At 37.6% G+C, this 26,581-nt stretch overlaps 1 protein-coding gene across 1 annotated transcript in view; it reads left to right on the top strand.

Annotated features, from left to right (window-relative positions):
* PTPRC (protein tyrosine phosphatase receptor type C) overlaps positions 1 to 11,542 on the top strand; it is a 93,987-nt gene extending 82,445 nt beyond the window's left edge. The window contains exons 25-31 of the mRNA XM_026671740.2: positions 99 to 189; positions 1,501 to 1,634; positions 2,590 to 2,712; positions 4,539 to 4,661; positions 6,890 to 7,074; positions 9,106 to 9,241; positions 10,097 to 11,542. Coding sequence (XP_026527525.2) covers positions 99 to 189; positions 1,501 to 1,634; positions 2,590 to 2,712; positions 4,539 to 4,661; positions 6,890 to 7,074; positions 9,106 to 9,241; positions 10,097 to 10,375 — 1,071 coding nt within the window. The 3' untranslated portion in view covers positions 10,376 to 11,542. The remainder of the gene's footprint in view (positions 1 to 98; positions 190 to 1,500; positions 1,635 to 2,589; positions 2,713 to 4,538; positions 4,662 to 6,889; positions 7,075 to 9,105; positions 9,242 to 10,096) is intronic.
* Positions 11,543 to 26,581: the final 15,039 nt, after the last annotated feature.

Raw genomic sequence — 26,581 nt, 5'->3', positions numbered from 1 at the left:
ATTGGCATTTAAAATTAAGTAAACATAGCATAGTGGTGAGATACAGTTTATCATTTCGACTTAACTATACCTTTTCTTTGGTATGTCTGTTTTTTTAGCGAATGCCTTTATACAAGAATTGGCAGAATCAGAAAGCTGGTAGAAAAGAAGAAAACAGACAGAAAAACCGGAGTGCCACAGTAATTCCATGTGAGTATTGCAAGGGGAAATCTGCAAATCATATATTCTGAATTTTACTGTTCTAAATGATCCATGGAATTTTAAATAATATTACATTTTAAAATAATTTGTTTAGGCCTTTTATAATGAACTGCATGGAAACTTTCTTTCTGCATCTTCTGCTCCTATGAGAAGTTACACATTTCTCTAAGTAATTTGCAGAAGTAGAGACCCTTAAAAATATTAGCTTTTGCCTCAGTCATTTAAGCGATACAATACATTTTGGGGGGGGGGGGTTTAAAGAAATATAAGATGAATGAACATACTTTTAATTTCTTTGTCATTTTACAACTACAAGTCCTTCCAATCACCTTTATTTGTTAATTAATTTTATATCCACTTTTTATAAGGACTCAAAATGTTGTACAGATTATTTCCTCCTCCTGGTATTTTCCCAGAGTAACAACCCTGTGAGATGGGTTGGGTTGAGAATAAAGTGGCCCAAAGTTATTCAGCGAGTTTCCATGGCTAAGGATGAACCAGGACGTGGGTTTCTCTGGTGCCTGTCTTTCTGGCTTCCCCATTAACTTACAGGAAGCAATCAAAGAGCATTGGAAATGACCACGGCTGACCACAGCAGTGTGACAGCATGGCAGTGCTGAAGTGGTCACAACATTTCCAAATTTCAATCCTGTGAGTGTAATAATCCTAGATTTTGGGTGCATTCTGTAAGTTTACCCATTTAAGGTACCTTGGTTCAAAAACTGTTGCCTTACAACGCATCACTGTACCCAATTGAAGGTTACAAATAGACAGACACCATAGCTTTAGCAGTACACAGATAAATTAACATTAGCATTCTGAAGTTCACATGGAAAACCAGGAGGAACAAACTCAGAGCTTGCAACATAAATACTAAATAGCTATGCTGACCCTTGTTTGCCAGCAAGTGGGCTGTTTCTTTTGTGCCCAATGAAGGTGTGCATTTTCCGAAGTAGCCCAACAAGATTGAGTGGCCAAGGAATGCATATTTTGTGGTCAACGAATGCTGATTGACTGCTGTAGAAGACAAGAGAGAGGGAGAGAATGAGAAATAGAAAGAAAATTAGAAGAATGGACGAGTGGCATGAAATATCATAGACTCAAGTAGGCAAGGCTGCCACTGGAACACCAGTGAAGATCCAGCTTGCATGATTATAATAATCCTTTGTATATTTTTTTCTAGACTAACAGGACTGATAAGCTGCCATAGCTTTTGTAGTGGTTTATGAATAACTGAGATGTGCTATTAACTTCTGTAAAACTATTTGACTTGCATGTTCTAACTGTCTTGTGGTGCAGATGATTACAACAGAGTGTTATTCAAACACGAAGAAGAAGGGAACAGAGAGAGTGAACAAGATGTTGATTCATCTGATGAAGATAGTGATTGTGAAGAGGAACCCAATAAATATATCAATGCTTCCTTTATACCCGTACGTGTACTTGATTCATTTTGCCTCTGCCATAGGTCTCTGAAGTCAGAGTTATTTTCCAACTTTAAAAAATAATAATAATGAAAAGGCATTTTTCATGACATAAAAACCTAAAATGTCCTTATAAGATTTCTTTGCACGGAGGTAAAAATTATTTGATTTCTTCCCCTCCTACTTTCAATGGATATTATTATTATTAGCATATGGCATTGCTACAGTAGTCCAGAGACCATAATGCTATTGCAGAGTAGTCATTTGGCTTGCCAAGGTACAAGCCTGATAAGAAATACTTGCACACTTCCCAAGGTGCATCACAGGAGGGTGAGCTGGCTTCGCACCAGAGAGAAAGATGAGTGGCTCTTCCTGAAGTGTCAACCAAGGCCCCCTCCCTTCCTGGAGTTGCCTCGCTAATGGATGGTGCAACTGGGAAGGTTCAGAGCCATCAAGAATATGACTGTCTGGACAGAGCACCAGCTCATCTCTCTATTGAAGTGGTACTTATTTATCTACTTGCATAAAACATGCTTTCAAGCTGTTAGGCGGACAGAAATGGAGGCAAGTTTCAGGAGCTCACCCTGACAGATAATGCTTGGGCTCAAACCACTGGAGCCGAGACCATCTCCAGCATCATTAAGCCACTGAGCCACCATGCCTCAATGGCTACTTATAGGTATTTAAAATCATATGGATCAGTATATATTGCTTTCTTGAACTTTGTATCAGGAATTAAATAAATCAACAGAGATTTGCCCCTTTTTTGTTTTATTTGATTTCTCCCAATTGCATGGATGATCTTTAAAGCAAGTTACCAACTTTTAAGTGATGTCAGAGAGTGATTTATCTTTCCTTTAATTTACTATATATTCCATTTATGTGTACTGGTATATCTTACTCTACAACTTTCCATACTATTGGTTTTTAATTATTTCATTTTCATTTTTCAATTATTTAACAGAGTTACTGGGCTCAAAACGGAATTATAGCAACCCAAGGACCACTTCCAGAAACAATAGGTGACTTCTGGAACATGATTTATCAAAAGAAAGTCAAAGTGATTGTTATGCTGACAGACAATCAGGTGAACAAATTTCTCTCTCTATAGTCATACTGTGATGTTTCTGTTATGGAAAAATACCAATTTCAATTCTCTAAACCAAACACTGTAGACATACCCTGACTGAGAGCATATCCATTAGGAAACAAAATATACTAACTGAATCTAGGCCAGGGGTGGGTTTCTACTGGTTCTGTCCACCTCTGTAGAACCGGTAGCTCTAAAGAGCAGCAGACATAGAACCGGTTCTATGTCTGCTAATGTTTTTTTGCCCACCCACCCACCTGGGCTCTTACCTGACTTTCAACTTCAGCTGCTGTGTGAGGCACAGCTGCAGTTAAAAAAGCAGGGGAAAAAGGGCTTTTTGAAAGGCTGCTTCTCTGCACGCAGCATTCTGATGACGATTTACAGGCGTGCACTCTGGCAGTATGCAGGGAAGCACATCCCAAATCACCGAACCTCGTAAATGACCAAACTGGTAGTTAACCCTGTCGGATCCCACCCCTGATCTTGGCTCAGTGGCACCTACTCCTAGTTTGAAAGACGTGATTGTAAGTATTTAAGTGATTTATCAAGAAACGTGTTTAGAAAAAGATCTTCAGTATGTTGTAGTGTTGAGTTCATATGTTAGTTTGAAAATGCAAGGTTAATTTAAAAAACTAAATGAACTTCTCCCTTAAATATCACTCACAATTAAGCATGAAATATTCTGGAGCTACCTGGCCTTTCACATTTACATTAGGATTTACAAAAATTTATGAAAGAAGCATCCATACATTTCATCCAGGCAATTCATTTCTAGTTTTCCTTAACCTGGGTTCCTATTTCTCACCATACCACTAGTTTTGCATGTCTAAATAATAGGTCTGTGCACACATAAGAGTAGTAAAATAGGGCTTCATGCTGCATGACTATATTATGTTTGAAAAGATCTTCAGTGTTTATGTCCTATGATCCACTTTGACCTTATTCACGAGAAAGTAAATGGCCAGTTTTAAGTACAGGTAACCCTCAAGTTATGACCACAATTGTGACCAGAATTTACCTTGCTGGGTAAGGTGGTTGTTATGAGAGTTGCACCTGATTTTACAACTTTTTTTTTTGCTATGGTTGTTAACTGAATCACCGCAGTTGTTAAAGTGAACCAGGCAGTTGTTAAGTAAATCTGGCTTCCTCTACTGGCTTTGCTTGTTTGAAGCCAACCGGGAAAGTTGAAAATGGCAATTACAGGTAGCTCTCGACTTACAATCACAATTGAGCCCAAAGTTTTTGTTGTTAAGTGAGACATTTGTTAAGTAAGCTTTGCCCCACTTTACGACCTTTCTTGCCTCAGTTGTTAAGCAAATCACTGCACTTGATAAGTTAGTAACCTGGTTGTTAAGTGAATCTGGCTTCCCCCCAACTTGCCAGAAGGTCACAAAACATGACCTTGGAACACAGCAACGGTCATAAATATGAGCCAGTTGCCAGCTGAATTTTGATCACATGATCATGGGTCAAAGGTGATAACTATAAAAAACAGTCATAAGTCACCTTTTTCAATGCTATTGTAACTTCAAACAGTTGCTAAATAACCGGCTGTAAGTTGAAGGCTATTTCTTGTGAAATATTTCTGGACTTTCTCAACTGTGCTAATATCAGATACATAATGTGGGTTCCAGACTGATGAGCTGTATTCGAGTATTGGTCTAGCAAATGTTTTGGATGCTCTAGTTAGTAGTGTGATATTATCAGAGAAAAAGCTACGTAGGATTAGGTTAAGGCAACTGGGTTCAAGGCAACTCATTATATTTTGTCCATACTTCCATGTATGCTTCTACCACCTTGATTTGGTCTTTCTTCAATTCTAGGAACTCTGTGCAGAGTATTGGCAAGAAGAAAAAATGACATATGATAATATCACTGTTGAACTAAAAGACAGCAACTGTAGCCCCAGTTATACCATTCGTGCCTTTGACATAACTCATATAAAGGTAAAAGGACTAATTATTCATCCTCATCTCATTCATCTCTGGCTTTTGATTGCACTTCCAAAGTTTTATTTTTGACTTCCTTTAGTGTCAAATCTGGGTATATTTTAAATGCTACAGTACTATAGACATTTCCAAATATTGAACTGATGGAGATCATAAATATTTCTTTTAATGCACACAGCTTGGAGACAAACTATAGCTATTCAAATGATTTAAAGTAGCATGTAGGAAGAAGGGAAATTTACTGTTATGTAAATAGGATTCACATTCATAGCAATCTTTCTCAACTTGAAGCTCTTCAGCTGTGCTGGACTTCAACTATTAAAATTCAGCACACCTGACCATATTTTCTGGGGATTCTAATGATCTCCAACTATTAGGAATTTATCTTGAATTTAAACCAGGATGTAGACTCCCTTCCCTTCCCATATGTATGTGTGTATCAGGCAAACTCTACATCTTTTGAGGATCCTTCTCTTTCTTTAGATAATCTTTATAAGTATGCCTGCGTATGATTGTTTTTTGCAGTAATTTTATTTTTCTATTTAATTAATTTTCTTTTGTTGTAACTTTTTCAAGTATACCATTTCAATATGTTTGAACACAAGAACGGAAATAGAAATGATAACAATAAAGCTGTGAGGCTTGACCAGTTACTAGAGAGAAGGAAAATACAAAGCAACAAGTATTGTAGAAACAGGATCCAATCTGGGCTGGTCACTGAGACCAGAGGTTTAGTCTTCCAAATTTTCGGACTCATGTTAGAGCCCATCCTCAGGGAATTTCTTTCTAAATTCTCTCCAGCACATTCTGCTGGAGAGCATTTCCCTGAAGATGGGCTCCAGCATTAAACCTCTGGTCCCAGTAACCGACTCAGATTAGATCCTAAAACAATATCATGGGACATATATATATTTATTTGCCTTCATTCATTGTAGAAATAGGGGTGTCAAACTCAAGGCCTGGGGCCTGGATCTGGTCCACAGGGTGCTTAGATCTGGCCCACGGGACCACCCTGGCAACAGCAAAGGACCAGCCACAGTGCCTCTGCCCGAAAAAAGGGAGCTTAGGGAGGATGTACATGGCCTCCCTGGGCTCCGTTTTTGCTGGCAGAGGGTTCCATGAGCCATCATGGCCAAACACGGAGCCTGGGCAGGCCACACAGCCTCTCAGACTCCATTTTTGCTGGCAGAAGGCTGCAGGAAGCCGTCATCGCTGAAAATGGAGCCCTGGAGGGCTGACATGGCTGAAAATAGAGCCTCAATGAGTGACATCGAACTAGCCACTCCCACCCTGGCACATCCTTCCCTGCCCTCCAGAGGTCAAACACAACCCTGATGTGGCCCTCAGTGAAATCAAGTTTGACACCCTTGGCCTAGTCCAGTGGTTCCCAACCTTTTTTTCGCCCCGCATCCCTAAAGAAATTTCACTCGAACCTCACACCCCCTGGAATAAAATTTCACTCGAACCTCGCATCCCCTGGAATAAAAATGCCAACATATAGCCAATATCCTATTATTTACCTGGACTTTTCTCACACCCCCTGGAATATCGTCTCACACCCCCAGGGGGTACGAGCACCCCAGGTTGGGAACCCCTGGCCTAGTCAATGAGATATTGGAGAGCAGTTCTGTGAGTTAGTGCTAAATCCCTCTTAACAGTTTGTGTCATTTACATCTAATTGCAGGTTGGTGTTTTTCTTTATATTGGATTGGATAGAGGAGAATTCTGTCTCTATTGCAGGCAGAAGATAGCTACAGAAATGTCATCTTGTCATGTCAATGTCATGACAAACTGGAGGAAGGCACTAAGCAATTCAACACTTTCATAATCTCACTAAAGAAGCTCACAGCTCCTTAAGATTTTAGGTAATCTTTTGAGGAAGCATTAGTGAAGGTTTTGTTTTTTGTTTTTTGTTTTGCTTTCAGTAGCAAAAGTCATCATTTGGGTCAGCATTATGACAGCCTTTCCAGGTTCAGTATTTTATTTTATATTTTATTTTATTTTTATTTTGTCAAGCGATTCTAAGATAACAGGTATAAGTATAAACATAGTTATGAATACATGAAATGGATACATATAAGAAAAATAAAAAGACACAATAGGACAGGGACGGTAGGGACATTGGTGCGCTTTTGCACACCCCCTAATCTTTGTGCATCGTGCAAGTAAGGATCCTCAGCTCTAAACATGTATAAATTGTTTTGTTCTATATGCATTTGTTGCAGAAGAAAGACAGCAGGAAAGTGTTTCAGTATCAGTACCATAAATGGGATAGTTCTGCTCTCCCAGAAACCCCCCAAGACTTAATCACCATGATCCAGAATCTCAAACAGAAGTTTTCAACCCAAGATGCAGCTAAAGCAAATGTGACCAACAAGAACAAGAACGTTCCACTTGTTGTCCATTGTGGGTAGGTACCGCTTTTAGAGGTATTCTGACATGCTTTGAGGTGTGGGCTAATGTGCCTGTTGCATCTATAATATTTTCATCTTTATATTGGAATAGGTTATATTCTATAGTTCTTGATCCTGAGGCAGAGTACACATTTATAGTATCAGTCCCATAAATAGGAAAGCTCTGCCCTTGCTTTAAAAAATGTGATAATGCCAGGCCCAAGAAACTAGTCTGACTTAACAGTAATTTCATTTATTATTGTTCACCTAAAGACAGAATATTGCCAGACTAAACCAACCATTTGCATAACTACAATATACTCTGGGAAAAGCTAAGAAGGAGCCATTTTAATCCTCTTTCTGCCAACCAAACTTTCCAAAGTCCACTGTCTTATTTGCTCTCTGGAAAACAGCCCCTTCCTCCTGAGAATCCACACCACATTGTTCAACAGATATGAATGATAATGAACCTCTATGCTATTATATAAATCATTTGTTCAAAAAAGCAGCATTATTTATTGCTGAATTAAACTAATTTATGTAGCCACCCATTTAACAAACAAGAGACTCTGGGTGGCATACAGCTATGCTAAAAGGAGTTAAATTATCCGTTTTATAATTCTGTCTGTATCCTACCTAAAGGAAGATTTCTATACTGCTTTAGTCTAGAGCAGAGGTGTCAAACTGGATTTCTTCGAGAGCTGGATTAGCATTGTAATTCTTCTCTGTGGGCCGGCCGAGGGTGGGCGAGATGGAACGGACCCCTCCTGCAGCATTCTGCTGGTCAAAACGAGTTAAGGCTTCAATGATTATTCCAGGGTTCAATACTGATCTTTTGGAGCTAATTCCAAGACAGCCAAATTTAGGAACCACAGATTACTGTTCTGAATCCCCCCTTGTGTCATTCTTTGAACTGCTAATTCATTTGAATGTTCTTTTTCTTTCTTCACTTATTTCAAAAATGGTAGTAACATTTGTTTTAAGTAAGTTGTTTATTTTTCGACCACGTTTTAAGAACTTCTGGTGATGCCTCCAGTTAATTTAGGATTTAGCAATTCTTTCTCATTTCTTCTTTAGTAGTTGTACATATGTTGTAGAGGTATTCCTCAACGTACAAGTTCACTTAGTGACCACTCAAAGTTACAACGACACTGAAAATAGTGACTTATGACCATGTTTCACACTTATGACTTTTGCAGCATCCCCATGGTCCCGTGCAGGGGTGGGATTCTACCAGTTCGCACCTATTTGCTAGAACCAGTTGTTAACATTATAAGCAGTTTGGAGAACTGGTTGTTGGAAGAAATTACTGGCCTAATCCTGTAAGGAAGGCAGGAAGGAAACATTCCAGTGTTGCTTACAGAAACTGCCTCTCCGTTAACCCTTATTACATTCTTGGAAGGACTAGACTTCCTGTCTTAGGAACTTCTCTGGAGTTTGTTCCCCTCCTTTGCTGGTACTTTGCTTGTGTGGAGTGACCATTCAAAGTTACAATGGCACTGAAAAAAGTGACTTATGACCATTTTTCACACTTATGACTGTTGCAGCATCCCCACGGTCACGAGAGGCCATGCGAGGAGATGCATGCCTCAATGTGAGTGATGTTGAGTTGGCCACACCCAGCCAATAACATGACCACCAAGCCACACCCACCACCTAAGCCACACCCACAGAACCAGTTGTTAAAAATTTGAATCTCACCCCTGGTCCTGTGATTTATATTTGGATGCTTGACCAGTCACTCACATTGACAGTTGCAATGTCCTGGTGTCATGTGATCACCTTTAGCCACCTTCTGATAAGCAAAGTCAGTGGGGAAACCAGATTCATTTAAAAACCATGTTACTAATTTGACTTAACAACTGTGGCAAGAAAGGTTGTAAAATGTGGCAAAACTCACTTAACAAATTTCTCACTTAGCAAAATCAATTTTGGTCTCAATTGTGTCATAGTTGAGCCCTACCTGTTCTATGTTAAGCTTTGTCAGTCTTTTCATTATACTGCTGCTGTTATCTAATATTTTTGTTTTCATATATATATATTTATAGTGATGGTTCTAAACAAACGGGAGTATTTTGTGCTTTGCTAAATCTCTTGGAATGTGCTGAGGCTGAAGGGGTAATTGATGTTTTCCAAGTGGTGAAAGCTCTTCGTAGAGCCAGAACAGAAATGGTTTCCTCTTTTGTAAGTAAATTATATTAGTAGTTAATTTCTTTTATTTTCTTTTTTAAAGTCTATCTGTTCTATAGAAATCCTTCCATTGTGATTATCATTCAGTAGGCAAATGTTCAGAATCCAAACAATGGTTGCTTTGCTGGTGTATTTGCCTTTTGATTTATTTTGGGTGGTCATTTAATTCTTGAATATTGAACATATTTGCTAATAATAAAGTAGGAGACACACACTATGTTGAATCGAATAAATAACTACTGAGTAAATATGGCTTCCATTCTGTGTATATTTAAGGCAGGGAAAACTTTCCTGTCCCTGTTGTGGGAGTCTCTGCTATATCTCTGTGCTATAGCAGGGAAGGATGGTAAGTGATGGACAAGTGACAAACTATAGTTTAGGAAACCTTGCCAGTGGTTACCCATATCTTCTATTTAAGAATCCTTTGTAAAGGCTTCCTGTATTCATGAAAACCAAGTGTGGGAGTAGCAGAACTTTACGAACACTGAAATATATTAACTAATTAATTAATATACTACAAGCTACTTCTGCAGCCAGCTGCCTACAATTTGGCAGTTCAAATCCCACCAGGCTCAAGGTTGACTCAGCCTTCCATCCTTCCGAGGTGGACCCAAATTGTTGAGGGCAATATGCTGACTCTGTAAACCGCTCAGAGAGGGCTGTAAAGAACTATAAAGCGGTATATAAGTCTAAGTGCTATTGCTATTGCTAATTAAGTCTAGGTAGCATATTGTGTCTTTCTCTCTGGCTTTGGAGCATTATCATATCATTAAATAAAACTACTCAGGGAAAGAAAATATATGATGGATTTGCACATATGCTAACTCTCTCTTTTTAAATGCCATTTAGGAAGATTATCAGTTTCTTTACGATACTATTGCAAGCCTGTATCCTGCCCAGAATGGAAAGCTGCAAAATGCTCAATGCCACAAACAAATCACTAACATCCAGAATGAAGTCAAGAAGGAAGAAGAGAGTAACTCTTTGGAATCCGATTTCCAACTTATGAGTCAAGAAAATGGAAATGATGCTGAAATATGCAATGATTTCAAAGCCAAGGATACATCCAGGGAAGCAGAGAGTTCTACTAATGGACCTACAAATCCAGTTTTGAGTGACATGGCTTAGAATTTGAATCAATCCTCTGTCTGCGCCACAGAGAATCTTCCCACAAAAGAAAATTGAAAGCAGAATATGAGAAATGGCCATCCCTATCCAGAACACATCTTGTAAAACTCATGATTATTTTCCTCCAAGGAACAACATGGAAGAATGAGGAACTTTTGGATAAATATAAGAAGACTGTGAATGTTGTATGTGTGTTTGTATGGAGATATGGAGATTTTAATTACTTAGGTGTGATTTGCACTGTTTAATGTTTTTGAAAGTACAGCATTTTTTTTAACAAAGATCTTTCCCATAGTTCCAAAAGAAGAGAATTGCTCTTCTCTTCCTTGTTGTTGTTGTTTTTAAGAGGAAAGAGGAAAGTCATTCATACACAGTTTATGTACAGGTTTGTCTGTGAAAATATTCAGGTTGGTATCCAAAAAGAAAACACAACTGATTCCAATTGCCCAGAGTATGTTAAAAAAGGAGATGAGGCTTCAAATATAAGCTTGTAGTGACCATCTTGTGACAGAGATTATATGTTAATTTTATAGGTCAATTAGTCTTGGTCCATTGGCCCTAGCAATCACAAAGTGATTCCAATTTAAATATGGAGAAAGAAAGTAGAATGTTCATAGGAGTCATAGGATATTAAAATGAAGTGAACAGGTTGTAGTCTTGCAGGTTTACATGGTAATAATGAACTGAGACAACTTGGACAAACGTTAACAAAACAAGAGAGATTTAAAATAAAGTTTGTGATCTGGGTTAGTATAAACTTGGTCACACAAACTAAGCAAAGAACCTTAAAAAGTTTTTAAAAATTCTTTGACTTGAGCTCAGCTTGTGAAGGTATGATTGATATCCTTTTCTCAACTATAATATTTTGCCAAAGCACAACTTTCTAGTAAGTTTTTGAATTGCAAATCTAAAGTTAGCCTCAAGATGTCACTATACGTACAGAAATTCATTTGAATCACCAACAAATCTAAAGTTATTAATGTCGAAAGCTGCATAAACTTAATTCGGCTATCTTTTTTTAGACATGTTAATATAGATGTTCTGTTTTGTAATCTGTTTCTATGGCTTGAACAGAAGTTTTATTTACAAGATGCTCTATTTTATTCTTTATAGTTTATTCCTTTGGAATGACTGCACTTTGCATTAAATTTTATATGGAAAACCGTTTCAGATATTATATTTTTGGACCGTTCCTATTTTAAAATAAAAATAATGTATAGGATATTGTTATAAAAAAGAAAGTAAAATGGTGATAAAAACTTCAAGCAATGTGAAAGGCTGAACATGCAATGCATTATAAATGCATAAACATAAATTCATGTTTATGTTTTTAAATGATTATCAATTATCAACTACAACTACTACCTATAACCTGGCTCTGAAGTTCTGATTGCTGCTCCCCTCCCATGATCTATATTTGTACTTTACAGCCAATCCACATTTATGGCCATTTGCAGCACTGCGGAATCACGACCACATTTTAAAACATTTTTGTCGAAAATCAAATCTACTTCCCGGTTTTTAGCAACTGGTCAATAGTGAACCATTGATTCTCTTATGACAGTCAAGTCAATGATCATTGAAATAAATAAGTCATAAAAATGCACTGGTCACAAAGGTGACCTGTTCTACAATTGTCATGACTTATGACCATGATGGGCAAGTCAAGGACTATCTGTAAGGAAGCTTCTAAATGAGGGTTTCAGAGGAATTGGAAACAAAAAAGTATGCAATTTGCACAATGGAGTAACAGCAAAGGGGAGAGCCAGGAAATAATAGGGCTATGCGAGGCTTCATGTATTGAGGGCAAACCTTGCTTTCAATGCAGAGAAACAGAGAGAAACTGTACAGCACCTGCTGGCAACTCTTCAAAATAAATGCAACTTTTCTCTGGATCAAAGGAGCTGTGGAGGACAGCTACATGACTCAGAGGAAAAATACAGCTGCTTTAAAGAGTGGCAGATGAGTGTACATGGCCATCTCCATGGGTTGGTTAAAGATTACTTGCAGTGATGATAATTGGTGGTGGTGGGGGAACTACTAGGAAAATATACATGATGAAGAATAGTGTTTTTCAATCCTGGCAACTTTAAGATGACTGGATTTGAATTCCTAGAATTCTCTAGCCCAGCATGTTGCAGTCTACTCTTCTTAAAGATAACAACTTTGACAAACATCAGTCTACTTGCAAATGGCTCTGGTCCTGAGAATATTTGTAAAATTAGCTGGAAGATTAGAACACTGGCTATTGCTTGGAAGACGTTCCTGCCAGATAACTATATTATTTTTGCATTGCATAACCAGGAATATTCTCTTTCTTAACACTTTTGCTGTCCAGTTACCTTCTTACTTCCACTTTGTTCTTTGTCCTTCCCATTTAATGCGGTTCTTTTTATTACTCTTTTGTTATTCTTGCTGTTTTTTTAATTTGTGTGTGTGAATGCTATCTTAAATGTAGAGTCATCTACCTGGGAAAACTATGTATACTACATGGACTTCAAACAACCCTTTATTAGGTTGGCGGGGGGAAGCTGAGCAGCCCAGCTTCTCTCTGTCCAATTATGAAAGAAAAGGTTTCTATTGCACTTCATTACTTGCCCACCAGGTTGTGCTAAAGTACTTCTAATGTATTGTCATCTTTAAATAGTTACTGAAGTAAATATAGAAGGATGAAAAAGCTATAAACCTGATTATTGATGAAACTAATAATGTTTCTAGTTCAGGTGTTTTTTATAATATCCATTCACAGATATCCAAACTGATGTTACTGCTGAAATGAATCCAGCGTGCAAACAAACCCCCACATTCTCAGCCTCCTTCCCATTTTTATTAACAATTTTAATTACAATAGTAAAATCTAATACACACTAAAGTTACAGTCAGAGAAAAGAATGGGGAACAAAAATGTGCAGGAAAAGAAATGAAAGAAAAAGAAAAGAATACAATAAAGAAAAAGAAATATATAAAGAAATTTCTTCCAGCCTTTATCACAACATGTATAAACAAATTTAATAATTCTTCAACCTATGTAAGGTTACAGATATTTCTTCATTTTATGTCTCATCCCCTGTTTATAAATACATCCATAAACATCAAGTTTTCCAAGTTTTCTGGTATCTGCAAAAAGTCCATCAAGGGTTTCCAGAACATTGCAAAAAGAAATGTCTGATTTTAACCTTGATAAAGTAAACCAACTTTATATTCCTTACTTTTATTTCTAACAGGTTTAATCCAGGGATGGGATTCAAATTTTTTAACAATTGGTTCTGTGGGCATGGCTTAGGTGGTGGGCATGGCTTGGTGGTCATGTGACTGGGTGGACATGGCTTGGTGGTCATGTTATTGGCTGGGTGTGGCCAACTCAATATCACTCACATCAAGGCACACATCTCCTCGCATGCCCTCTCGTGACTGTGGGGATGCTACAACAGTCGTAAGTGTGAAAAATGGTCGTAAGTCACTTTTTTCAGTGCCATTGTAACTTTGAATGGTCACTCCACACAAGCAAAGTACCAGCAAAGGAGGGGAAAAAAACTCCAGAGACGTTCCTGAAACAGGAAGTCTAGTCCTGCCAAGAATGTAATGAGGATTAACAGAGAGGCAGTTTCTGTAAGCAACACCAGAATGTTTCCTTCCTGCCTTCCCTACAAGATTAGGACAGTAATTTCTTCTAACAACCGGTTCTCCGAACTGCTTAGAATGTTAACAACCGGTTCTAGTGAATAGGTGCGAACTGGTAGAATCCCACCCCTGGTCTAATCTTTAACTCAGTCAGATATTGTCATGGGATACAGAAAAATTTAACAGAAATCAAATCCTATTGCACAGGTTTCTTCAAAATTTTAACAAGCCTTTTTTGTAGGCCCAGTAAGAAAACATTTTCCAGCTCATTGACTTGGTTTATCGTTTGCATCTCTTTTTTAATTTTTAAACCTTTGGCCAATTTCTTTTGCATACCCACTAAAGTGTCCTTTTCCAAATCATTCTCTTGGCATCTCACTTGTAATTCCACTTCAAATATTTTTTTTCTATTTTATTAGGAAAAATTTGTTCTACATCTATCGTTATTTCATTAACATCTTTTAGACATAGTTTACTCATAGAAGCAGACATCATAACTGACAGTATTGATATTGTAGTTAATAATTTCTGCCACTATTCTTCAAAAATCTCTTTTAATATTTCTGATATTAATGTTTTGTGTCATTTTGTAAGTAGCAATATTAACTGACATTAAAATCAGGTTTCTCATTGTTTAAATGATTCTTTTGTTTCTTCTAGTGTCTAAATTTATTACGTAACTTCATTTTGTTTTGACTTACAATACACAGGATAGTCAAAATAAGTCTGCTTCCCATGCAAAGCTACTTATTTCAATTCCAACATCTGCCCACTATGCAGCTATGGGTTATGCTGTCTCTTATCTGACCATTCCCTTTGCCCTGTCCCCCAGAGTTATTCCCGTATACACTTACAAAGAGAGTGGAAAAAAATCTATCCACAGCCCATCCAACATGCTCAAAAGCAGGGGTGGGATTCAAAAATCCCAGCAACTGGCTCACTGCCCAGTTGCTGGGTGGCATGGCCATGGTGGGTGTGGCCTACTGGAACTTCCAGGGGGGGCGTTTTTCGCTTTCCCAAAGGAACAGAGGCTTCCCTCGTGCCTCTGCGAGGGCAAAAATGGTCTCTTTGGGCTCTGGAGGCCCTCCAGACTTCTGGAAGGCCTGTTTTCCCCCTCCCAGAGCTTCCATGTGGACCCTCCACTTATTTGCATCGAAAATGGGCTGCGTGGAGACTCCTGGGAGAGGCAGGGCAGGGTGGGAGGAGCCAGCCGGTTAGTTCAAATGCATGTTTGGTGAACCAGATGCAAATTTAACATCCGGTTCACCCATACCAGTCTGAACCGGTAGAATCACACCCCTGCTCAAAAGCACAATCAAAAAGTAAAAAAGCAAAAACAAAAACCCAGAACTCTGTTTCCAGGAGAAAAGAAAAGCAAATATTGCAAGATGTGCTTTATCAGAACTTTAATCCTGAAATAAAAATGAAATGCAAACTTTTTTTTTTTTAAAGGGAAATGACTATATTTTGCAAAATGTAACAATGAGCATGCTCGGCGTACAAAAGCATAACACACAAAACTAACCACCTTTATTGGCAAATGTTTGAAATTCAGCACACTGAAGGATGATGCTTCTTCATTTGGAGGCTTGATGCAAAGAAACAGTAATGACTTCAGGCATTTGGAAAGAGCAGCTTAGCATAAGACCACACAAGGAAACAGAGTTTAATAAAATATAAGCAGAAGTACAGGCTATACGTTGAGCCTGGGAAGAAAGAAAGAAAGAAAGAAAGAAAGAAAGAAAGAAAGAAAGAAAGAAAGAAAGAAAGAAAGAAAGAAAGAAAGAAAGAAAGAAAGAAAGAAAGAAAGAAAGAAAGAAAGAAAGAAAGAAAGAAAGAAAGAAAGAAAGAAAGAAAGAATTTCTTTATGCAGGTGTGCAGCTGTTGACCTACCAGGCCTCTTTGGAGGAAGTGGGCATGCCAAATTAAACAGTGTATGTCGTTGCCAAATGCTTGCTTGTGAAATTTCCTTCAGCAGAAGCTTCTATGAGGCAAAGATTCATGTGTCATCACAAACTGAAAACCTGGTAATTATGGTAATGAACTTACAACTTTTTTCCTGCCAATTCACATGGCAATTTTTTTTTCTTTATCATATGGTCAAGTGTGAAATGCATGTATCTACCTTCATGACTTAGTGATTTTGGCATCTGCTCATTATTTTTATTTATTTTATTTATTTATTAAACAAATTTATATAGGCACGCAACTCACACACAGGTGACTCCAAGCAGCTTACAGCATTTTAAAATCTAATGTATAACACCTCCATTAAAAGCCCCACCTCACCTCCATGGGAGCAATAAAGCAATCAAATCAAACACTTGGTTGGCTCTATCTCTATTTGCGATTCCCAGACCCACTGACAAAACCATATTTTTGGGTCCTTTCAGAAAAGCAACAGGGTAGGCGCCAACCCAACTGGGTTGCTTACCAATTAGATTGCCAATGTTTGTATTTATTCAGTCCCAGGTGATTTTCTTCAGATGCATGCACTGGATCAGGCCATATCCAGGTCGATTAATCCATATACTTGCATGGTATTTGGCTAGATGCATACAACAACTCTCATAATGTTTCTATTCTGGTGAAACTTATGATCTAAAAATGTTACATGTAACTCTATTGTTTTAGGCATATCATTCACTGATTAGATTTAGATTGGCTGCTACTTTAAACTTCTGCTGGGATGGTGGATCAGAAAAGGTTTATTCTGGGTATCTGATGGATCTAAATGGCTTCCCCCCAAAATATGGGTTTTCCTGCCTCAATTGCTAGCTAGCTGTGACTTATCTACAAAATGCAACAATGGCTTAAGGAAGCCACCTGTATGTTGACATTTTCTTGCTATTTTCTCCAAAAAGATAAATTACTAGAAGTATTATATGAATTGGGAAAGGCCATCTGGGAACTTTCAATTCTTTTGGACTTCAGAGAAAATAGCAAGGAATTATGAACATTCTTCTCCATATATGTTCATTATATTAACCAAATATAATGAAAAAATAAGAAATTTCTTGATACAGACAATTAAAACATGAAATGGAGAACAGTCAAAGGCCAGATAAATCAAGTTAGCTTATTCTGAATTATTAGGTATGTACATTATAAACAAATGAAGGAAGAGTGTAAATTGCAATTTGTCTTTTAGTTAGAGTTAGCAGGCAATGCTTTTCTAGATAGACAATAATTTGACTCATAAAAATTTATCCTGGGCTCAATCACTTTAGAATCTTAACATTTTTAAAAGAATAAGCTTGTGTGGATAAAGTCCATTTTTAAACCCTTTGTTTAAAATGGAAAGAGCCCTTTATCAAAAGAATTCAATGAAACAGTAGAATCACCAATTTTATCCTCTTAATAGAATGATAGGGTAACATTTATAGGAGTACAACATATCCCTGAGTCCAATGACATGCCTAGCTGGCCAATGAACCACATGGGGTAAAATGTTTCTGGAGGGATGCCATTTCTATATATACAGACTATCCCTGCTCTGTTTATCCTAATTTATAGCTGGGTGCTCTTAATGTGAATGTACACATCAGGCCTACTTAAATACTCTCATACATAATTATTAAACTTGTAAAAGAAACTTCCAAATGAATCTACCAAGCGACCAGGCCAAGTCATTAGGAATCATGTTTTATACTATGGTTTGACTTAAAAACAATAACAATCTATGAACAGTACCCATAAGTTTGATTCTCCCAAAACAGCATCTTGTCAGATAATTGTGGAACGACGTTTGATTTCCCTTGTCTGTATCACCATCCCAATAAAAAAAAACAACCCTTTTCATTTGATGACTAACTCCCACCTACTCCCAATAGATAAACATAAAAACATCTGGATACACTCCAGAATTAACCTTGCTAGAGAAAATGGAGCTAAAGATAAAATGCATGTTTTCTTTGAAAAATATCCTGGTAGACAATTTTGTAGAAGGTCCCTCCCTGTAATCTTAGAAAACTTTTGCCAAATTATCCAAGATAATGCTCTTGAGATATGATGGGACTATAAATGCAGGCATCCCCCATCAGTTTGGAAACTGGCTGGTGTGGAGGCTGCAGAATATGTCAAATAAACTTTCTGGCCTGATATAACTTGTTGCTTATAGGCAGATAGTAGAGAGAATTTCTACCAAATCAGTAATAACATTGTCATTCCCAATACTAAACTATTAACTGACTGACTTATTTATTTATGCTGACATTATTTTAGCCCTGAATTTCAAGTCTGGTGATGAGAATGGGACTTATTCCCTAAGTGTTTTTTAATCTTCTATATCCAGTAAACTGAAACACAATTACTATGTGTTCCTATATTAGTTATGCAAAAGTGTTTAGCACAGCTAGGTAGTTAACATAATTAACCAGGCTTATTTCAGGTTTACCCTAAGACAGTATTCTTTGAACAAAGAGCATCTTCATTCAGCAAAACATCGCAGGCTTTTCCTCTCCTCCCTATGGCAAATATTGTGGGTGTGAGTGGAGAGGATAGGAACATAACAAGGCAGTGGTGGGATTCTATCGATTTCCCTACCGGTTCCGCATACATGCGTGCAACAAAGGTGCACACAGCTTTCCGAACACCACCTGAGGCTCTGCTGTGCCAATCAGTTGAGAGGGGAAAGAACAGAAAAGCGCAGGAGCAGGTGGGAAGGCCGATCCTGCACTTTTTTCTTCTTCTCCTCTCAGCTGATCGTTTGTTTGTTTTTTACTACCGGTTCGGGTGAACTGGGCCAAACCAGTAGTATTTCACCACGGCAACAAGGGTTGACCCAACCCATTTGCTAAATAAAATGCTTTTTGCCTTTGCTTCTATTCTCTCTTGCAAATTCCCTTGTGTGAAGTCTTACTCTGATGATGTTTACCAAGAACCTTTGGTACTCATGAGTGAATTCTTCCCTAACAGAAACTTTATGCTCTTCATTCACACCATTCTCTCTCACTCTCTCTCTCTCTCTCTCTCCCCCACGCACAAAAAAAAATAAAAAATAGAAAACTGATGTTCCAAGGAGTCAGAGCTTCTCATTATGAGCTTATCTGAGATGACTGAAGGCAGCTGCTGAGTTTCAGCAGCTAACCTCATTAGGAGTGTGAGAGCTTGTCTGCAGGAGAGAAATATGGAGGGGAGACCTGAGGGAAAAGCTTTGCATAATTTCACGGCGCCTTTAAGGAAGGATAGACTTTGCGAGAGGGAAGGTGTGAACAAAGGTACAGATAGACAAAGTGTGGAATTAAACACAGGCAGCTGCAAGAAATACAGATAAAGGAGGAAAAAAATGAACAAAGGCAGAAGAAAAAAAGCTGGACAAACAAGAGGACCACTAAAGATGGGGCTGACAGGATTCCTTTGGTGTTCTGAAGTCTTGTCAAACCACCTGGGAAAAGATACATTGATAGAAACATTGACTATAGCTAATATGTTGTTTATTCTGATAATTTGTAATGGGTTGATAGTAGGCATCGGATGCCTGTTCCCTTAGAGAAAATGGGAAGATGGTGCCTACAGGTTTATGAACTTCCAAACAGATGGATAAAAAGAAAAGGAGGGGAATGCTAACATTTGTGATCGTTTTTGTAGATACTGTTGGTTGAATCTGACTGTATTCACAGAAGAATACCAGACATTCAACTTCTTTTGCTCCTTCACCACATCCAATTTGCTGAAATTAGTATGATTTCTGAATGGTTGAAGTAGCCAAGAGTTGAGTTCCCTTCCTTTTGTCCTTCTCTTCAGGAATTGGTTTTGCTGGGGTTAATAATGCCCAAATCATTTTCACACAAGCAACCGTAAGTCAGGCCCGCCCCATAATGCCCAAATCATTTTCACACAAAATAAACTAGATCAAGAGCACCCACCCCCATATTTTGCGGCCCGGGCCCCGGGGGCGGGCGCAACCTTTTGATGAAAAGTGCTTCAAAGAAGGACTCTCCAGTCATATCCCTGCAATCTCAAAAGCCATGATCACAAGAACAAGTGCAGGCTTGTTAAACCTCTAGATTGTTAAGGCCACAATGCACTTCAATAAACCTCCAACCCCCCAAATAATTTGAATTCACTCTTTTGTAGTTTAGGCTTGCTCTTCCTCTATCTCAATTTTTCCACTCCCCCCTCCCCACATCCCTTAACATGCTTTGAAGAAAGCTTACAGTAAATGTGTAGCTGCACTGTGTGTACATAGTTCCTTCAGATTGCCTTTTAGTGGATCATCCTGTCATGGAAGGCTCAGAAGCTCGAATAAGAAAGCTTTACAAGAACTTTGTTTCATCTTTAAAAAACAGAACACTAGAAAAAAAATTCCTGGCTTAACATGTATATTAAGTCAGTAAACAGCACTATGTACTAGCAATCTCATAACAATATTCACATATGAAGAGCTGTCCACAAAAATCCTCGTATCTAGCAATTAACGTATATTAGGTGGAGTCTGGCTGTCCAGCAATAGATAATAAGCTACTTTTTGCTCATCCCACCTTATCTGCAACTGAGAGAAAGCCAAAAGTGAATAACTGTACATTCTCATCTCATGCTATGTATTTCAGCAAGACATATTGGCTCAAATTTATCTAACACAGCACACTGAGCATTTTGATTGTGGAGCCATAACATTCACTGCTTTTCCAACCTATGTGGGGTTGTTTCCTGAAATACGTAGAAGTATTCTCAGTCTCTCTTCCCCTACTTTTTTTTTCATATCCTTCAAGATAGATTTGGACAATATTATAATGGAAGCTGGCATGTGGCTTCACAAAGCATCATTTTTGGGATTCACTTCCAAGATCATGTTAGAAAATACAAATGGCTGCATCCCAGTTTTTGCTTACATATTTTTTTTTTTTTGCTTACAGCCATCTTATTCAGAATATATATACATGAATCAGTGGTGGGATTCAATTTTTTTTACTACTGGTTCTGTGGGCATGGCTTGGTGGGCATGGCAGCAGAAGGATACTGTAAAAACTCCAGTCAGAGGTTGTATTTGCCGATTCTCTGAACTACTCAAAATTTCTGTTACCGGTTCTCCAGAACTGGTCAGAACTTGCTGAATACCACCTCTGACATGAATGAGTTAATAGGGCGTGTATTAAGAGCCAGAAAGTGTCAGGGAGCAATTTTCTGACTTTGAGTTTGATAACTTAATGATTTATAACTAACATTTGTCACTGCATGAATGGATAAGTCTCGCTTCTTAACAGCAACCATTTTGTTTGATGTACTCACAAAATGTTAACAGCAATAGTACTTAGACTTATTATACTGCTTCACAGTGCTTTACAGTCCTCTCTTTACAGCTCTCTTTACAGAGTCAGCATATTGCCCCTAACAATTTGGGTCCTTATTTTACCGACCTCAGAAGAAGAATGGAACCTTGAGCAAAAGATTGGGAATCCCGGGTTTAAATATTTTTAAACTCCTTGTTTAACTGCAAAACCATGATGTGCATTACTATCAAGAGTGATCTATGGAACATTTTTAGTCTGAGAGAATTGCTATGAGATCCAGTACTATAGTAACTTTAATCAAAGCAATAGTGAAAAACATTAAAATATTGCTTAATAGCAAATCATCATAACTATGAGTTACATCTCTTACTGAAATTCTGAGTAGCTTCATAAGATAGTGGAATTGAGAATAAAGGGATTTCCAGATGTCCATTAAGCAGCTAATCAGTGTAGAACAGGGGTGTCCAACCTTGGCAACTTTAAGACTTGTGGACTTCAACTCCCAGAGTTGAAGTCCACAAGTCTTAAAGTTGCCAAGGTTGGACACCCTGGTGTAGAATATCACATCACATGGTAAATCACCATGTGAAAGGTTGCACTGGTGACAAATTGTTTTCACAGCAACAATCAAGGAGTTGATTTTAATATTTAAGGCCTTATAAAGAATCACCAGTGTAAAGAATCATTTATTTCAATATGAATCTACATGAAAACTGATGCCAGCTGAAGCTCACTTAAGGATGCTCCCAATTTTTTTCTGCCTGGGAGATAATTATTTATATGCGATGATGTCACCAAAGTGGGGACGGGCACAGCTTTTGGCCCAGTTTTTTTGCACTTTGGTGGGAAAAGGGAGAGATTTTAAGAAAGAAAATGGATATGAAGCATTTGCAAGGCTTAAGGTACTGTTTTTCAAACTTAACAACTTTAATGTGTGGACTTCAACCAACTCCCAGAATTCCCCAGCCAGCATGAGTTGAACATCACACATCTTAAAAGTTACCAAGTTTAAAAAACACTGCCCCAAGGCATCATTTTGCTACTTAAAAGTCCTATACATTCCCTAAATGTCAAAATAAGGTAAAAAAAAAATATTCAGCATATTCCAGAGAGGTTCAAGGATGCAAACAGGTGCTGAAAGCCTGCAAAAGATATTTTACATTTTATCATTTTGGAGACTCACACTGCCTTGAATATTCAATCTGAATAAAAAATGACACATATATTGAAAATGTAAAATGTGAGAACATGATTCCCTCCCCACCTGTAAAGAAATCTGTTCCAAATGCAAAACACAAGCAGAGGAGAGGAGTTTCAGTTTTAGTTTCACAGCAGCAACCAGCTTTAGTACAGAACAGTTGAGCCAAGCCATGCCCAGGCTCCTTGCTGTCTCCTTCTTGCTCACACAGCAAATATACTGCTTCAGTTTCCAAACAGCCCTCAAGTCTCTCACACACCGACAGGATGCTAGCCAGATGAATACTGATGGATGCTGGTAGGCAGAGGCACATTTCCTCCCCCCTTATTTTCCTCCCCAAAAACTAAGCTTGATCACATAGTTTCATAGTGATGCACAGGTATAGAGCTAGTACAGAAGATAGAAACTGTAGAAACAAGAAATAGAAATTTCACACCATACAGAAAATATTATGTACACTAGACACAAAGCACACTTTACATTACATGCAGAATCCAGCATCTTATCCTAGATGAGAACTTTAACAACTTTACCTTTTATTTCGGGAACATATATAATTGGTACATTTTCTTAAACAAGGCAAAATATGCTGATTCTTTAAGCAAATGTCTCCTGAGGAAGTTGAAGACTCCGTTAATGGGTTTTATAGTAAAATCTCTGGTAATCTTAGACATATGTTTGTATCTTTAATTGCATTCCTTATAAAATATAGAGTTTGTACAGTTATGACTAACAAGTAGGCAATTTTTGATTTATGGCCTGGAATGCAGTGGCTTTAATCGTATTTCCTGCTGAGTTGGAGTAATTCATAAAGATACACTGCTTGGTGAGTAACTTAGGTATTCAGAGATGAAAGTGATTTTAAAAAAGCAAGTTCCCCCACTTTACTTTTTAGTAGTCTTGCTGTCTGCTAACATGCAATGTATGAGCAGCTTCCGAGACACTCAGGCACCATTCTTGAAAACTAACTGCTTGCTTTTTTTCTTTTTCTTCCCTCCGCCCGCCCCTGGTAGTAATGGAACTGTAATGGAAATGTGTGAAAAATTGCTTCAAGGACTTTATGTCTCCAGTATAAGGATCCGAACTCTAACAACAGTAAGCTTGTTTTAAAAGTTATATGGGAAAACCATATCAGCCATTGTTTTTAATACCCTGATGCAGATGGCTCAATAGGGTTTTTGCTAGACTGGTAAATTACCAGCTGGGTGACTTTGGGCCAATCCTTTTTTCTTAGTCCTGGAAGGAGGTAGTGACAAACCATTCTAAAATCTTGTCAAAAACAAAAAACAAAACTTCAGGGACAGGAGGAGGAGAAGAAGGAGAAGAATTATTCTTGTAATTCAAGGTATTCTCAGCACCATAAAGATTTTCTCCAGTACCACAAAATGGCATTATTTTTTTCTTTAGTAATCCTTTATGATCTATGTTACCACTGAGAAAACCATGGTCTTGACGACAAATCCCTTTATTGTCAATATGATATTTCTGCATTTAAGAACATTGCTATCTTACTCCAAATTTTACTCCTAGGATCTCTTTTCTTTTCTAGGATTTCTTTTCTTTAAAAAAAATAAATGTCTGCCATTCATCTCTTTCTTTTCCCAGACTGTTTCAGAGAAAAGATCTGCTGTGAAAAAACGTAAAGCATTTTGCTTTTTATAGTATTTAACCATTAAAAAATTATTTCAGCTAATTAATTTGGCCAAGATGAGGTTACATTATACTTAGAAATGCTGCAGACATCTCAGAAGCTGTATTCTCACAAAATGTTTCACAACAGTTTAATACCTATGAGATATTCAATTAACTCAATTTTTTTGAACTGAGCTGAAGTTCACATAACTTTCTGTTCAACATTTAACCAACCATGTAACCCGAGTTTGGAAGAAAAAAACAAACTATAATTATAACCCTTCAGTCCTGGAAAAACATGTTGATTAAAAATATAAATCAAACCAAATCACAGTAATATCAACCACAAAACATAGCATCTAAGTACTAACTAATAATGCCTGGACAACTTTAAACTTTAAAAATATTTGAATGACCCTCTTAAAAACCAAGTTCTGAAAGAGGAAACTGAAGGATAAAAGTAATCTTTAAAACAAATCTGAAGAGGGGCCTTCCAAAGTTGTACGTGAAGAGAGTTTTACAAGCTGGCCTCATCTGTGAGAGGAATATCACTGACTGGGGAATTCTGGGAGTTGAAGGTTTTAAAGTTGTCAAGGTTGGACATCATTGCATGAGGGCAAGGTTTCTCAACTACAAGGTACTATATATCTCCCTTGGGATGGAATAGATGAAATCCAGGGGAACTATAAAAAACCTTTTAATTGCACATTGTTACAATAAATCCACCTTTCCCAATATTTCATTGTATTGTTTTCATTGATTGTTTGCATTCATTTGGATTTTCAGGCTAGGTTATGTACATTAGGATTACACTAAAGCAAGGTATGATGGTAAAAAGCTAAGGAACCCCTGCACGAGGGCAACTTAAATGGATTTAAAGCCACAAGGATTTATTTGCTAAGAATTAATTAAGTATACATTAATATATGACATTAAATTATTTAAGTATTTAATTAATATTAATTCGGATTTTATAACTTATTATTTAAATCAATCTTTACCGATCTTATATTTTCTTAATTATTAATTAAATCATTCATGTCCCAGTTATCTCACATTTGGACAACTACAATGCCCTTTATAAAAGGATACTCTTAAGAGTATTTGGAAGTTACAGCTGATACAGAATGCAGCCATGTGGATTTTCAGAGTAGGCTATGTACATTATGTCAGTTCTAGAAGTCCGTAAGGTATCCCAAGTTGCCTGAGCTGCACTGATTTGCAAGTCCGCTTATGAGTCCAATTCAAGGTGTTTATGGTCCAGACCACTTCAGGAACCATCTCACCCCAATGGAATTGGCCTTCCCCACTCATTGTAGCAGAAGGTGGATTCTGACCCCACCTCTTGGCCTTCCATAAGAGCCTCAAAAAACTGACTCTGCCAATTGGCCTGGGATCCTGATGAGGGCATTCCATGTTGGAGATGTCTATTGCAGTAGGAAGAAGATCCTACCTCTACTCCATGGTATTCTAGTTTTTAAACTTATTTAACCTCTATTTTAATATTTAACATTTGAATGTTTTGTATCTTTTTTTTAATGAAATTTGTAAGCTGCTCAGGGTTACTTGACAGTGAAATGGGCAGCATATTAAATATATATAAATCAACCATGAACTGAAGGGAAGTATAAATGCTTTCAATATAGCTATGCCAAAAGAAGTGTCACATGTGTGAGAGGCATGATTGACATTTTCTGGACTCACAGCAATATCTGAGCTTCTTTCAGGGACATTGATGGGAAACACTTTATAGTCATTTGATCAGGATATAACCTTTTAATTTCAACAAGGTTTTTTTTTATAAAACAAACTCTCCAAAATGGCCTTATATATTTGACTATAACTCTCTAAGCTGATAAAATTAGATCAGATGCAAATAATTAGAGAGAAATTCCAACACTGTAAACAGAATCCTGTTCCAAATTCCTATATGGTAGATTTGCAAAGTAATTAAAAGGTTTTTCTATAGGGAAAATTTGCTGGGCCAAATGTCATAGGTAATTAGCACATAGTTAAGTAAAACTTGGTGTTTCCAGTTCAAGGGGAATTAAAGGCAAATTCCAGCTGCTTTAGCTGATCAAAGATGGTTATAAATTTAATTTATTGTGTATCAGTGCTTGAACAGGAAAATACATTGATACTAAAATCATGATTTCTCCCCACAGGATCATTCTTCACCTCTCCTAATGATGCTAGTGAGGAAAGTTCCACTTCTTGCATATACATAGAAGTGTATTTAGCTGTGTAAACGGAACAAACATTTAGCACATGCCCTTGAGAGCTCAGTAGCTTTTAATGTCAGGACAAACTGAAACAGTTCTCTTCCAAAGTTAATACTATGGAGCAGCGTGATACAATCTATATAACAAATTTAAATGCTCAGAGCACACATACTCTCTCTTTGTGCGTGTGTTTGTGTGCTAGGCCTATGCAGTACTTCTTCATTATTCAGGCCAAGTATGTGATCTTCAGATAGCTTTCATAATTGGGATCAGAATTAAACATTTTTCCCATGTAAAAACA

The sequence above is a fragment of the Notechis scutatus genome, chromosome 3 (genome assembly GCF_049901735.1).
Source record: "Notechis scutatus isolate UNSWTSFEM ecotype Mainland chromosome 3, rNotScu1.2, whole genome shotgun sequence".
NCBI lineage: Eukaryota > Metazoa > Chordata > Lepidosauria > Squamata > Elapidae > Notechis > Notechis scutatus.
The sequence above is the reverse complement of the archived record's forward strand: the minus strand, read 5'-3'. Positions and strand labels throughout refer to the sequence as shown.